General features: G+C 41.3%; 2 protein-coding genes across 4 annotated transcripts; both read right to left on the reverse strand.

Moving 5' to 3' along the window:
• Positions 1–932: 932 nt before the first annotated feature.
• On the reverse strand, positions 933–6,294 carry LOC124035177 (uncharacterized protein C22orf15-like). 2 transcript variants are annotated; one of them, XM_046348603.1, is made up of 5 exons: positions 6,002–6,294; positions 5,568–5,654; positions 5,015–5,137; positions 2,596–2,670; positions 933–2,268 (listed from the first exon to the last, which is right to left on the reverse strand). In XM_046348603.1, exons 3-5 carry the CDS (start codon positions 5,121–5,123, stop codon positions 2,126–2,128), a joined length of 327 nt encoding a protein of 108 aa, XP_046204559.1. In that variant the 5' UTR covers positions 5,124–5,137; positions 5,568–5,654; positions 6,002–6,294; the 3' UTR covers positions 933–2,125. The 2 variants fall into 2 exon arrangements, with proteins under 2 accessions (XP_046204559.1, XP_046204558.1); XM_046348602.1 differs by having other exon boundaries at positions 5,015–5,150.
• Positions 6,295–8,374: 2,080 nt separating this feature from the next.
• LOC124035178 (adenosine receptor A2b-like) lies at positions 8,375–15,463 on the reverse strand. 2 transcript variants are annotated; one of them, XM_046348604.1, is made up of 4 exons: positions 15,241–15,463; positions 14,852–14,903; positions 12,367–13,035; positions 8,375–10,997 (listed from the first exon to the last, which is right to left on the reverse strand). In XM_046348604.1, exons 3-4 carry the CDS (start codon positions 12,699–12,701, stop codon positions 9,989–9,991), a joined length of 1,344 nt encoding a protein of 447 aa, XP_046204560.1. In that variant the 5' UTR covers positions 12,702–13,035; positions 14,852–14,903; positions 15,241–15,463; the 3' UTR covers positions 8,375–9,988. The 2 variants fall into 2 exon arrangements, with proteins under 2 accessions (XP_046204560.1, XP_046204561.1); XM_046348605.1 differs by lacking the exon at positions 14,852–14,903.
• Positions 15,464–15,742: the final 279 nt, after the last annotated feature.

The raw sequence follows: 15,742 nt of genomic DNA on the forward strand, positions 1-15,742 counted from the left end.
GTGTGACAAAACTGTACATTTTAGTGCTCTTTTATTACCCCCAGCACAAGGTGCATCTGTGTAATGATCACACTGTTTAATCAGCTTCTTGATATGCCACATCTTTCAGGTAATAAGCGTTTTGTGCATATGGAACATTTCTGGGACCTTTTATTTCAACTCATGAAATATGGGACCAACATTTATATTGTTGTTAAGTACATATATAGGCGACCTTTATTAGTTGTTCAACTAATAATTTAATTTAAACATTATTAATTGTTGTGAATACATGGATAAGTAGGCTCAGGCTACATTTATATGCCTTTAATATGTTCAATGGTCCATATAGTATAATTCTCACATTAGACTGCAGTTTACACAGGCAGTCCAATTCGTAACTTTTTCCATTAATTGGTCTTTTGACCAATCAGATCAGCTCTTTTACATATAATTGGGCAGCCTGTGTTAACTCAGACAAATAATCCTAAACAATTCTGGGCCAATACCAGCTTCTAGTACACACAGGAGACAAGCTACATGCAAGTGCCATTCTTACTTTAACCAGGGTGTTGTGTCTTTGGCTATGCCGGATTAAGTGATATAACATGCTATTCTATAAAATCCTTTCTCTGTAATAAATTTGACCTGATTGAGCTAATCACGTAAATGTAATTAACTAGAAAGTCGGGGCACCACAAAATAATATTTATAGAGCTGTTATCTTCCGAATAAACTCTTAAAGGCCTAGTACTATTTTACATCAATAGCAGTCAATATTAATTGTCACCTTATTTCAGTCTCATCTGAAAGTTGTAAATTATTGGTTATCTTCACGAACCCTGGCTAACAAGTTGAATCAGCAATACAAAATCGGGCTTAATATTTATTTACTAAATACCTAATTAATCACACAGAATTACATATACACAGAATTAATCATACCTTGATTACAAATTATGTCATAAAGAAAATGTCCCTAGCGGACGGAACAGATATGACAGCTGGTTACACAAAGAAAATGGGGGTTGGGTTTGAGTGAAAGAGCAGGAAGACTGAAGAACAAAGGGAGAAGCGATGTCTCTTTCGTAAATACAGGATCGTATGCATTCTAAATTACTGCCCATTTGGAAAAGGAAAACATAATGAATATTTACTCTGAGCTGCGCTTCAATAGGTTGGTGGTAGATGGAAGGTCGAGTTGCCCAAGAGTTCTTCCATCCTTTGAAGAGTGTCTATGGTGGTGAACGGGAAATGTTGTAGTGTTGTCGTTGTGTGGTAGATGGGATACTCTGTCTGTCCTCTCCTAGCCCATGTTTACAGCGGCCGCTGCTAACTCAACGGCTAGGAGGTATCACTTCTGTAGCGAATAAGAGTTCAAAGTTCATACCATTCGCAACCAAAGCTCATGCTGAGGTTGGCTTCGTTCTGTAGTTATTATCTGAATCCTTCTGACATCGGATCGTCATCCTAATGTACCCGGAACAGGAGGTTACATTATCGTCAAGGGCTTTTATATAGTGGAGGGAGAAGGGTGTGTTTCATAGTTTAAAGCCCATGTCTAACCCATGCCTAACCTTATGAAAACCCAAATCTCTCATTTGGAAGCTAAAATTACATTTAATCTTTTCACCAATAATTTTATATTTAAAAATTTGAATTGCACAACAATTCCACGTGAATCTGATAACTATAATGTGTAGACTTTCCCAGATACAGTTTAGGTCGTCCTGTCATCAGTCATAATGTCTCAGATGACAACTGAACTGACATCATATTCATTAAGTACCTGCATAATGCATATTTTCAACTGGTTCTATTACCGAAATATGGTTCCTTTCCCTCCACTTGTTTGATGTTCCCAGACTCCCTGATTAACAAAGGCTATTCAAGAGTTCCTCTGTAGAGTCAAGAGAGAGGGAAGGGAGAAAGGTATTTATGGGGGGGTCATAAACCTTATCCACCGGCCCAACGCCATGACAAGGGATATGTGGGAATGTTAATTTATCAACCTAAATTTACCAAAGTAAAAAATAATTGGAGTGAAGAGAACCACAGCACCAACACAATTACATGTATGTGGTCCACAGCTTTCTATACATACATGTCCATCACCATCTTTTTCAGCCTTCCTCCTCTCCTTTCTTCATATCTTTTTAAGTCTTCCAGGATGGTTCTTCTTGTTTCCAGCAGTGGGCTTGCGCCGGATCTGATTGACAGAACCTTTCCTTGAGGGACCACCCTTTTCTTCCTGCTCCTTACATGGGTTGGAGAGCTTCTTTAGGACCTCTGAGGTAGAAACATTTACAAAAGTAACATACATAAGTATAGACAGTTAATACATATTAAGATACATATTAACCACCACATATTAACCACCACATATTAACCATCCTAATCATGCAGTCTTAAATCAGGCTTGATGTGGGTTTGCTTAAGGCTAGAGTACTGCAAATGTACAGGAACTAGGCAACAAAGTCAAGTTACAGGTATTGTCCCATTAGGAGGCCACAAAGAATTACTTTAGACCATGCTCAGTGCCGGCACTGAATAAAGCCATGCAGTGGTTTCAGTCGGGCACATTTGACTCAGTGCTGTGGATGTTTTTTTCATTACCTGCTAACTCGGGATGGCTCTTGTCAAGGTCATTTAGGAGTGGCACGTACTTCTGCCCTTCAGTCCCATCACCTCCTGGGGGAAATATGAAGTGAATTAAAGTTAACCAGTTTCATTACTGTAAAGTAACTTGAGTAATAATGACATTAACTTCAGCCATGTTAAGGCCAGGCACCACAGGCTAATAGATCTTTTTTTCTTCCTTTACTCTCATCAGATTGAACCTTTACCAGTTGAAAGTATCCATAAATACAATAGATTATTTTATTACAATATGTGCTCATTTGCATATTCCAAGAATCTGTTTTTAAACACGTTGCTTCAAAGCAGAATGTTTTAAAAATGTTTTATTGTGATATGACACTCAATAGTCTGACTTTTACAGATCATTTTATAAAAATATTGTAATTTCATGGAATTATTTAAAAAAACATTATTCAGTTTATAGTCTAACCAGACACCTAGGTATTTGTAGATGTCCACATATTCTAGGAACCGTCCAGAGTAGTGATGCTGGACGGGCGGGCTGGTGCGGGCAGCGATCGGTTGATGCATTTAGTTTTACTTGCATTTAAGAGCAGTTGGAGGCCACAGAAGGAGAGTTGTATGGCATTCAAGCTCGTCTGGAGGTTAGTTAACACAGTGTCCAAAGAAGGGCCAAAAGTATACAGAATGGTGTCGTCTGCGTAGAGGTGGATCAGAGAATCACCAGCAGCAAGAGCAACATCATTTATGTATACAGAGAAAATAATCAGCCCGAGAATTGAACCCTGTGGCACCCCCATGGAGACTACCACAGGTCCGGACAACAGGCCCTCCGATTTGACACACTGAGCTCTATCTGAGAAGTAGTTGGTGAACCAGGCGAGGCAGTCATTTGAGAAACCAAGGCTGTTGAGTCTGCCAATAAGTATGTTAACTTGGCTTTCGAAGACCTTAGAAAGGCAGGGTAGGATAGATATAGGTCTGTAACAGTTTGGGTCTAGAGTGTCTCCCCCTTTGAAGAGGGGGATGACCGCGGCAGCTTTCCAATATTTGGGGATTATTATCTCAGACGATACAAAAGAGAGGTTGAACAGGCTAGTAATAGGGGTTGCAACAATTGCGTCGGATAATTTTAGAACGAGAGGGTCCAGATTGCCTAGCCCAGCTGATTTGTAGGGGTCCAGATTTTGCATCTCTTTCAGAACATCATCTATCTGGATTTAGGTGAAGGAAAAATGGGGGAGGCTTGGGCAAGTGGGGGTGCAGAGCTGTTGACCAGGTTAAGGGTAGCCAGGTGGAAAGCATGGCCAGCTGTAGAAAAACGCTTATTGAAATGCTCAATTATCGTGGATTTATCGGTGGTTACAGTGTTTCCTAGCCTCAGTGCAGTGGGCAGCTGGGAGGAGGTGCTCTTATTCTCCATGGACTTTACAGTGTCCCAGAACTTTTTGGAGTTTGTGCTACAGGATGCACATTTCTGTTGAAAAAGCTAGCCTTTGCTTTCCTAACTGCCTGAGTATATTGGTTTCTAACTTCCCTGAAAAGTTGCATATCGCAGGGGCTATTCCATGCTAATGCAGTACGCCACAGGATGTTTTTGTGCTGGTTAAGGGCAGTCGGGTCTGGAGTGAACCAAGGGCTATATCTGTTTCTGGTTCTACATTTTTTTGAAAGGGGCATGGTGAGTAAAGTACTTTTAAAGAATAACCAGGCATTTTAAATAATAAATCGCCCCCCCTTCTAATTTCCTTAATTTTGACTCTAGAGTCAAGTACTTTCTGTGGCACACATCAGAGTCAAATACTTTATATAGAACAAACTTTCCGTCAGGCAGGATAGGCAACCGAAATTAATAATGAATGTATGTGTGTTATATTCAACAGAGGAGGGAGTAAAATGTAGGCAATAAACATTTCAGAACAACTACTAGTCAAATAAGACATGGGAGAGATGATTAATTTTGGACAATTTTTGGGGGGGGGTTCTGGCATGTGGGAGCTTTTCGGCACAACACCGGAAAACAATATTTTGCATGATATATGATTATATTATTATATTATTATATTATATATATGATTCAACATGGAAAGTTTTAAAATTAGAGGTAGAAGTTCTACATGAAAAATGCTAACGAGAACGACATTTATGGCAGGTGTAATTGACGGAGTTGAGATACAATTATACAAATCAAGTATTTATATACATTATTGCCGATTTATTTGTAGTTGCAAATGTCCCAAAATCTGAAAATGTACAAATGCAAGTAAAATCACAATTTCTGCCTGTGGTGCCTAGCCTTATCAACCTACCTGTAACATATTAGTAGGCCTAGTAATCGTGTGTAGAGCAGGCAATGTGAGAAAACACTCTTTGATCCCATGGGCTCTTTAGACATACACAGCCTAGTGCCTTTATCATATTTGGAGAGACTCACTGCAGATGCGTATGAGAACGTAGCTGTGCCTCTCCTTCATCAGACTGCTGGCCTGCTCCATGCTCTTCTCCTTTACACTCAGGTTCACCAGCTCCCCTGTCCTGTCCATCAGGTCCACATAGTCTGTAGAGTACATCTGTAATGTGACATTTACACTGGGCTCTCTCAGTCTATTACATTTTCACTTATTGGTATTTACTCAGTCAGGAAACAATCTGTCCGGCTGTTTCTATAATTTCCAATCATTGGCATAGATACCATGTGCATACAACCTCACACAGAAATGTACTGTATAACATATATCCAATAGTATTTGTATTGCTTTCAGACTCTTATCTTTAAAAAAATAATTTTTAAAATATTTTCTTTTATGTGTAATGCAATTTGCCTTTATGTGTTTGGACCCCAGGAAGAGTAGCTTGATGGGGATCCCTAATAAATAAAAATACAAACACTATCAGGTGCTTCTGAGGTTAAATAATGAATCTAATACAACATATCGGAAGTTCAACTGTGAATTATTCTGCACTGTGGGAGAAGTTCGGAACTGCACCTTGAGAATCCAGATAACATCTCTCCTTCAAACTGTGGATGAAGTCTATCACCCTGCAGTTCAGGTTAAACAGTTCTGTTTGGCCCTCTTTCAAAATAAGAAAAGAGAAGTATGTTTGTACATTTCCTATAACATTGTATTACATTCCTATGACATCGTACATCACAAAATTACATCTACTGTTTAAATGTGTTATTCTCAAATGATCTGTTTATATCTCCATAGGTGTCCGAAGGTTTCATTAGAGGTCAGCTGTTGGCCTCCATAGAGATGATGGAATTATACTCCATCATGATGATGATATAGCACTGTCTTTCACTTACCTCCAAACTGCACGGTGACAAACATTTCACCTTGTCTCTACACAAAACACTTCAGACCAGACCACTAAAGCCACCTCCCATAATGTTGCTACAAGTATCTGAAGCACTCACCTCTTCCATAGAGCCAAAGGAGTGATGAGTTTGGGCTTAGCACACAGTACCACAATAGTACAACAAAAAAAATCTATGTTGTTGACTACTGTCATACTTAGTGACTAAGCTTCTGCACCGAGGAGGCCATTGTGAATGGCTTCTGCAGTTGCTCTGAGTAAACCAACAGTTGACAGGATACGTTATCCATTTGGCATTTTAAAGCCAGACCTGTAAACAGTTTTGAACTGTTGCAGAGCCAGCAAAAATGTTTTTCTTATACACACATCGAAAAGCACATTCCCCCTGGTTGATAACCCATCTGACTCCCCCTCGTCTCTCCTCTCCTTTCAATGGAAGAGAAGAAAGAACCTTTTATGTGAGGGAAGTGTTCTTGTTTGTTTCCATGGAGTCAACACACAGACACATAAGTCCTCTGGCTTTTACTGCTACTTGTTGAACACGGAGGTCTGACTTAGATACGGTGGGGGATGACTTAGATACGGTGGGGGATGACTTAGATACTGTGGGGGATGACTTAGCGGGTTTATTGTCAGCCGACCACTAACTGGGATTAGACTGACCATTACCCATAGAGGCAATGCTACTCTACTATCTAGTGAATTATAATGACAAGACAGTTGTTACCATAAGCATCATCACAACAAATCCAAGAGAGAAATGACTTGTCTTTTGCTTAGAAATGTTAGGATCAGGGATCTGAGCTTTTCCTCTTTTTTCACAATGCCACACACGTTGTATGTAATACATTCCACACATTCTGCACTTAACACCATAACAATGACCGGTACAGGAGATCATCTGAGGACCTCAGTCCATTCATGGCACGTCCCGCTGACTTGTATGCTACATCAAATCAAACTGTGTTTGTTACATGTTTCGTAAACAACAGGTGTAGAATAACAGTGAAATGATTACTTACAGCCCCTCCCAACAATAAATATAGAAAAACATTTTTTTTTTTAAATTGAAAAATAACAGTAGGGATAAATACACAATGAGTAATGATAACTTGGCTATATACACAGGGTACCAGTACCGAGTGGATGTGCAGGGGTGCGAGGTAATTGAGGTAGATATGTCCATATAGGTAGGGATAAAGTGACTAGGCAACAGGACAGATAATAAACAGCAGCAGCAGCGTACGTGATGAGTTAAGAGTTAGTGCCAAAAGGGTCATGATTAAACCATCAACACTGAACTATCAATCAACTCTTTCCCATTGTACGACCATGAAGAGAATGTGCGTTGTTACTGCTCAAATTACACTGTCAATCAGATGAGACAAGAGTACCAGACCATCTAACACTTGATAGATTGTACATGCCAGTGACTGAGGCACTATAGAGCCACTCAGTGAGAGAATTAGATTAGCCTTGTTCCGTGAGCACCATTTTTCATGGCCAAATGTACAGTAAACCATGTACAGTATCAGGATCACTGAGTCATGACAGGAAGGAAGCTATGTCTGTAACATTAGGTGGTTGCTACTTAAAGTCCCCAGGACATTCACAGTATTAGGCAAGACTGCCTTCTCTTCTTGTGCACCAGATGCATGGAATAATCAACAATCCATGTTTCATCTAGATATCTTACTGCTACTGAATTAATTTAAAATATTGATGGGAGACTCTGTTACGGAGGAGTGTAAATGCTTTTTTATAGGCTGGATCATGTTGTTGATCCCATTGAGACTTTGGGTCTCAATGGGCTTTTCCTGGTTAAATAAAGGTTAAATAAACATTTTTTAAATGACCCTCCAGTCCCAGGTACAGAGTACTGTTGATATAGAGGTTAGCACAGTAAAGATACATTTGGGTGAGGATGGCATTGTTAAACACGTATGTGGTGAGTGAAAGAGATATTGGCCAGTTGTGGAAGTCTTATTTAGTCATGTCAGAAAGGGGGTGAGAGTCAGGATGTTGTTGTGTAGAAAACACCAGTCAATTATGCTGGTAACATATTTTTTTTTAAACACTACAATGTAATTTCAGGAAGCCCCTGGGAGGACATTAAAAGGAGAATGCCCTGTGCCCCATAACCTGGAATCATCTGGGAATTTGGATAAAAGCTGGGAAAGCTGTAGCAATCAGAGGAGCTCACAGTTTGTAAAAGGGGACATAAATCCCATGGCCCATCTGGTCTGGTCTGGTCTGCCCCCTCCACAGACTGACCAGCCCTCTTATGGAGCTTCATTTTCCTTTGTCCAAAACTCCTCCCTTCTGGGAGCAAAGCCACGGTGAGCCCTGGAGCTTTCTCTGCACTTATTAATTCATGTTTGGGAAAACTGTACAGTACTTGTAATACTTAAACAGCTCAACATGGAAACGAAAAAACAGATATACTTAAAAAATATATTTATTTTTGGACAGGAGGTATTGCTCCATGCATTGCATCCGAAATGTGAGAATGCACAGAATGCCATAGATATGTAACACTTGCGAGAGAGTCATTTTTAGTAGAAAATATAAGGTGTATGTCATTATTTATTTGTACCATTTAATTGTCTGTGATATCTGAAGGATCTGCACAGGTTCGTGCTACTGACAGTTAGACAAGTTGAAAGAAGTGTAATGTAGAGAAAGTGACAGTTAGACAAGTTGAAAGAAGTGTAATGTAGAGAAAGTGACAGTTAGACAAGTTGAAAGAAGTGTAATGTAGAGAAAGTGACAGTTAGACAAGTTGAAAGAAGTGTAATGTAGAGAAAGTGACAGTTAGACAAGTTGAAAGAAGTGTAATGTAGAGAAAGTGACAGTTAGACAAGTTGAAAGAAGTGTAATGTAGAGAAAGTGACAGTTAGACAAGTTGAAAGAAGTGTAATGTAGAGAAAGTGACAGTTAGACAAGTTGAACGAAGTGTAATGTAGAGAAAGTGACAGTTAGACAAGTTGAACGAAGTGTAATGTAGAGAAAGTGACAGTTAGACAAGTTGAACGAAGTGTAATGTAGAGAAAGTGACAGTTAGACAAGTTGAACGAAGTGTAATGTAGAGAAAGTGACAGTTAGACAAGTTGAACGAAGTGTAATGTAGAGAAAGTGCCAGTTAGACAAGTTGAACGAAGTGTAATGTAGAGAAAGTGACAGTTAGACAAGTTGAACGAAGTGTAATGTAGAGAAAGTGACAGTTAGACAAGTTGAACGAAGTGATAAATGTAGAGAAAGTGACAGTTAGACAAGTTGAACGAAGTGTAATGTAGAGAAAGTGACAGTTAGACAAGTTGAACGAAGTGTAATGTAGAGAAAGTGACAGTTAGACAAGTTGAACGAAGTGTAATGTAGAGAAAGTGCACAGTGGTAGATCAGTAGATCCTTCTCAAAATAGTTTAAAACCATTATCATTGAAAAACTCTTAGCGAGGCAGATTTAAGCTTTGTTGCATTCATACATTTGCAAGATCATAAACCTGAACATCTAAAGGAAATGCACTCTCATCACGTCCATCTATATGGGACACAAACATGCTAAATCAATGAAGTAGTACGGTCCCCTTATCACACGCTTGAAACATCCCTGCCATCCCCAAATACACAGGAGTAATCCAATCACGTCGATGTTATTTCTTTAGGGCAAAGAACAAGAGCCAATTGTGAAGCTTCAGATCTAAGCACCACATGACGTCGCAGACCAAGAGAATAAACATCACAAACAGAATCACATTGAACCATTCAAGTCACATTTCTGTTATAAATAACTTCAACAATCTTTTGCTTCAAGAAGCTGAAAGGTCCACATACAGTTTGTTTTGTATGGCTGCCTTTGTGTAGAAGCTCGGCTCCACTATTAGAATCCCTGCTGATAGAATGCCTCCATTAGGCCATCTAGATAACATGCGATACATCCGATCCTCAGCTTGTGAGCCTGCCTACCCAGTAATCTACCATTACACTCAGAGCTGACTCCCCAAAAATAAGAGCATCTGAGTAATTTCACACAGAAGGCCAGGTGTTAAGGGATCCTTAGTAGATGTCTGGCACCAATTCTGTATCCATCAGGACACCCCAGAAAGCTTGGTGAAGCAGGTTTTATGTTTATAGAACAGTGATTTGACCTGGACAGGGGAGAGATCCTGCCTGTCCTTTACCTCTTCCATCTCCGGTCCTTTAGGAGACTGCTGGTGGTCCCCATACTGCAGTGGATGACATAAGGGTTGTGTCTGGGTCTGTATGAGAGGCTGTGGCAGAGGGGAGCTCACATTGTGATTGTGGAAACTAATCACAGAAAGAGGGTGGTTGTGAATGGGTGCTGAGGTCAGAACGGCACCTGCAGGTGTGACATGGCTCTCACAGCTACAGGTGTTGTGCTCGGTGTGGAGGTCGAAGCTGAGGCAGTTGGCCTTAACCCTCACTGAGCCACAGACGCTGTTGTGGGTGGAGGTGCGAGTGCTGCCGCCACTCTCAAACAGCTGCCGGCGGTGGAGGCCCAGGAAGTGGCGGCGGATGATCCTCCTGAAGGTGTGACGGAACTCCCGGATGCGGTATGCATAGATGAAGGGGTTGACCACCGAGTTGCCGTGGGAGAGGATGATGGCCACGTATATTATCCAGAGGGGTGGGCGGGCACACTGAGGGCAGAACAGGGTGAAGCAGTTGATGATGTGCAGCGGCAGCCAGCAGATGGCAAACAGGCCCACGATGATGGCCAGCGACTTGGCCGCCTGGACCTCCTTCTGCAGGATGGAATGGGACTTCCCCCCGTGGACAGCTTTCAGTTCTATGAGCTTCAGCTGATGCCGAGCTGCCATGAAGATCTGCAGGTAGATGACCAGCATGAGCAGCAGAGGCATCAGCACACAGGCGAAGAAGTTAAAGTAGACCATGTAGTCCATGACAACCACCTCTTCAAACAGACACTCCATCAGGCCTGGGGAGCAGGTGCTGTTGGGGCGCTCAGTGGACTTGTTCCAGCCCAACATCGGGGTCAGGCCGATGATGATGGACAGCACCCAGCAGACAGCAATGATCCCCTTGGCACGCTGGCCTGTCACCAGGCTATTGTACCTGTGGGAACAAAAAAGATATGGACTCTGTTAGTAAGACACACAATCTCTGGGGGTTTTCCCCTCCTCAATTGGTAGTTATAGTCTTGTCCCATCGCTGCAACTCCCCTACGGACTCGGAAGAGGCGAAGGTCGAGAGCCATGCGAAACACAAGCCACGTTGCTTCTTGACACAATACTCGATTAACCCAGAAGCCAGCCGCACCAATGTATCGGAGGAAACACCGTCGAGCTGGCGACCGAGGTCAGCTGGCAGGCGCCCAGCCTGCCACAAGGAGTCACTAGAGAGCAATGGGACAAGGAAATCCCAGCTGGCCAAACCATCTCCAAACCCGGACAACACTGGGCCAATTGTGTGCCACCTCATGGGTCTCCCGGTTACGTCTGGCTGTGACACAGCCTGGGATCGAACCCGGGTCTGTAGTGATGCCTCAAGCCAGAGACCACTGCGCCACTCTGGAGGCAAACATGCTCTGTTGGCTTGGGGAGCATGAGTTGTCTCTCTGGAGGGTTAGATTCTCCCAGAGGTTAAGGGATAGTGAGTTAAATATTAAACATTATAATAGGCATATCATTCACACACTCTTTCTTTATGGGAAAACATCTCGTTTAAGTAATAAAATAGATGCTTAAAAACAAAATGTTAGCATTTGGAAGGAACGTCTATTTTGAGTGTGTCTGTCAGTCAGTGTGAGAGAGCAGCTAAGCTATTTGGCCTATTTCTGCCACATTCTCAAGATGTTAAAGTTCAAAGGTTTAGCTATGAGAGATACAGGAACACAGCCCTAAACTCAGAACAACAAACTATCTTGGATGCAATAAGTCTGCACACACTATCAAAAAAGTGTATAAGTAATTACTGATTATTAATCCATTTTAAGGCATAATGTCATTTATATTTGTTTACATAGGACAATAAACAAGTTGTCTAAACGGCTAACGTTTTTGACATGTGTATAGTTCTGAAGAGGGGTCATGGTCAGTATAAACTCGTAGTCAAAGGAGATTCCACTTATATCTGGATCCACTGAGGAAATCAAAAAAGCTCAAGATTTCAAGTTCATTCAAAAATAGCACGATCCTCTGCTGCTCTATTCTGAAAATAACTATCACATGTTTTAAGATTTACTTCAGAGTTTTTTTGTTGCTATTTGCTACTGGCAAAACTACACAATGTACCTGAAACCCGGGTATGCAAAAATCAATCAATAACCCCATACAACCTCATAGGGTACATTGAAAATCTTTACAAAGCCTAATGTCTAACCGCTTTGTCCGTAATTGGGTCTGAACTCTCAGAGAGGAAAACAGCATGACGGCAGCAACATGTTAGCACATTCTCTGTTATGTTCATACAATGTTGAACTGACCTGAGCGGTATTGTGATGGCGATGTAACGGTCTATGGCGATGGCCAGCAGGCTGAAGATGGAGCTCTGGGTGAGCACCAGCACAAAACAAGCAATGAAGAGGCAGCCATAGAAGTTGGAGCAGAAGCCAGTGCTGATGACGATGGCGAAGGGGATACCCAGCACTCCCACAGCAATGTCTGCCACCGCCAGGGACACCACAAAGAAGTTGGTGATGTTCTGCAGGTTGCTGTTGAGGCAGACGGCCCAGCAGACCAGCACATTGCCCAGCACGGATAGTATGGCGATCAGCAGTTCCACCACAATGTAGATGACAGAGGAAGCATCGTTCAGCATGGTGAGAGGAGCAGCGAGGTCACTGAGGAGGAAGGAGGACCACTCTCCTCAAGGTCCATAGCTGCAGGCTGGTAGCGGTGGCCTCACCCTGTAGGGCTTAACTCACTGCCTGGGACTATGGCTGAGCTCTCCAAACACAGAGACCACTTCACCTTAAAGCCTCTTAGAAGTCCCACAGTTGGTGGTCAGAGAAGCAGTCCAACCTTCTGTTATCTTATCTGTTGTCCTGTCTGGTGCTCTCCTCTCAAGTTCTTCCCCTCACTGTTGCACAATTTAGCATGAAACTCCAATGGGGCTGAGACTGAGCCAGGAAGCGATCACAAGTGTCATACCGCTGCAGATAAAGGGAAGAAAGAGTGAATAAAGTGGAAGTGCTGAATGCCAAAACAGGAAATGATTGCAGAAAATACCAATGAATATTACAATGATAATTTCCATCAAATATTAACCACGTTTGAAGTCAAACAATAAATATGATGGTGTATTATCTGACATGATACACTGGAATGTCCAATGTAGCAAGGAAAATACACTGTAACGTAACAATTTCAGTGTTTACTTTACATTAACTGTACTGTATTCCTCATAAAACTGCTGTTCATCATCATTCATACTCGATCGAAAACCAACATCAAGATCTGAAATAGTCACCCCAGTAAAGTACCTGGGCAACTGTAGTGTTCATGTTAACACATGATAACTGGCTTCCCACCAATCATTCTTTACCCCATTAACAACAGTCACTGAACTGTAAACCAGGGGTCAGGGGAAATATAACCAGCGTCAGAATGACACGATGGTGTTATGGAGCTACTATCCCAGTGAGTTAAATGTCAGCTGTACCAGAGAGAGGAAACAATATGCTTCAGGGACTGGAATGTTCTATATGTCCCCATGAGATTTCCCAACCCCTGCCTGATAAGGGGAGAGGAGTCTTGAGGACGTCCAGAGAAAGATTCACTAAATGAGGTTATGAGAACACCAAACGAATCATTTTGATTTTGTTAGATGGGTGTCGTCATGCTCAAGACAAAAAAGAAAAGGAAAACCATTCAAGTAGTGCAGTGTGTGATTTGAGAATACAGCAGGCATAATATACACTCCACAATTGTTTTAATTTAGGTCTAATTTGTCAATCAACTGAGGTCACTGTGCAACACTGAATTCCCTGGAATTGTATGTGAGAGTGAAGAGGTTTCCAAGCTCCTTCCGTACAGAACTCTCATCGTGTTTATGGAGGAGAATTCCCACGGTGAAGCCAAGGATGTTTTCGAAGGTTACTCCTTGTTTCAGGAGATAGCAGCTGTGCTGGAACTGAAAGGCCTTTTTACTCTCAGAAACATTTTCCTTCTGGTGGGACTGAGGTTCTTTCTCCCGACCGATCTCAGGCACTGTATACGTTTCCATACTGTTTTAACTTTATCACACACATACAGTATAAGGTGCAAAAATAGGCGGTTGCAAACTGTATGTATGTAGTCATAGAGTAGTACTCTGTAGGAAAGCCTAATATGGCTACATTTCTATACTGCATGTGAGAAAGGAAGAGGCATAATTATGTTCACCATCACACAGACCGAGTCACAAGTGAAGGTGCAAAGAGGTACATTTAATATAGAGGTTACAACTGAATTAGAAGTGATATCTCAATGTGAACCGTGTGTGTGTGACCCTGTCCCAGTCACCTTACAACAGCTAGGTAATAACACGGTATTTCAGTTGTTCTCTTTGACAGCACTTGAGGGGCATGAATAGTCAATCATGTCAAATGCATTTATATTCCATCCTGAAATGTTTCTCAACAGTTGTAGCCAACAAGAGTTCTGAGAGTATTCTGCTCAACAGTGGGTCCTGGTGGTTGGATGTAAACCAAAGGGGTGTATTCGAAGTGCATTGATATCTCAATTGAAAGGTCCTGTATGTTTCAGATTGACACAAATGTAAAAGAATTGAAATAATGTCCATGAATAGAAACCAACTGAGCATACAGGGCCTTAATAAATGCACATAAACAGCTTAATGTATAACTGTTTGCCCAGAAAACACTTTAGTAGATTACCTGGAAAAGTCAAATCATTGTGGTAAAACCTGCTACATCCTGTTCACATGTGGAAACCTATACCTGGCAAACCCTCAAACATTATCCTTACCAGAAAGTGACAGTATTATTCCCTGGCTCTCTCGTCTCCCTCCTGTGACTCCCTATCAAAAAAGGGAGTAGACCAGAACATACAACGGAATTTGTGTAAATACAATGTCTAGAAATCGATCAAGTAATTCCAAACACTCCCCAAATTGTACCGAGCACAATTGTCCATAAAAAAAAAAACTTGGCATAGGCTACTGTCCAGTTTCTGTATACCTGGCTGAAAATGATTTTGATCGCACCAGGATCAATAACTGTTGTGTAAACTTTCAAAATATTTAATTAGGCTATTCGTGAATTGGATTTAAATAAAATACTCTAAATAGAAATACAAACCCTTGGACTTCTATCTAATGCTATTCTAATCCTATTTTCAATTTCTAAAAAACGTACCTTTTCAATATATCCCTCGACGTGTCTTATTCCAAATGAATCACAACCTAATCGAAATAGTTTGCATCATGCCAATAAACATCGCTCGAATAAAATAATTCACATTATAGGCCTACGCTTTTTAAGTGGCGTAAAATAGAACGCGCGTTGTAAAGGATCATAGCTGGGGAACGTAATCTGATAGGCAATTTGTGCGCTCCCACTGTTTGACTACTGATGCTTAAACCGATTCTCCTCGGTTCAATATCGCACAGGCGGACCAGACTGACACGTGACCCCAGCAGCACAACATAGGATAATAGTCAAATGCTTTTGGGAACTTGGGCAGAAAAAGTTGACATCAATCAACTGAGGCCAAGAGGACAATCTCGGAGTTTATTTCAATAAGATTTATTTTTCACAAAAGCATGTGTAAGGTGTCAATTCACGCTGTTATTTGAGATTTTCTGAGATTAGCCTATTCAATAAATAAATTATGAAACGTTGAAGAAAAACATAATTC

This window comes from Oncorhynchus gorbuscha, linkage group LG05, assembly GCF_021184085.1.
Source record: "Oncorhynchus gorbuscha isolate QuinsamMale2020 ecotype Even-year linkage group LG05, OgorEven_v1.0, whole genome shotgun sequence".
In the NCBI taxonomy this organism is placed as follows: domain Eukaryota; kingdom Metazoa; phylum Chordata; class Actinopteri; order Salmoniformes; family Salmonidae; genus Oncorhynchus; species Oncorhynchus gorbuscha.

Coding starts and splice junctions, on each gene's coding strand:
- LOC124035177 (XM_046348602.1), bottom strand. CDS start 5,150: ATGTACTCTACAGACTATGTGGACCTGATGGACAGGACAGGGGAGCTG. Junction 2,671..5,014: donor CGTTCTCATACGCATCTGCA/GTGAGTCTCTCC, acceptor TATTTCCCCCAG/GAGGTGATGGGACTGAAGGG. Junction 2,269..2,595: donor GAGCCATCCCGAGTTAGCAG/GTAATGAAAAAA, acceptor TTTCTACCTCAG/AGGTCCTAAAGAAGCTCTCC.
- LOC124035178 (XM_046348605.1), bottom strand. CDS start 12,701: ATGCTGAACGATGCTTCCTCTGTCATCTACATTGTGGTGGAACTGCTG. Junction 10,998..12,366: donor GCCATCACAATACCGCTCAG/GTCAGTTCAACA, acceptor TTGTTCCCACAG/GTACAATAGCCTGGTGACAG.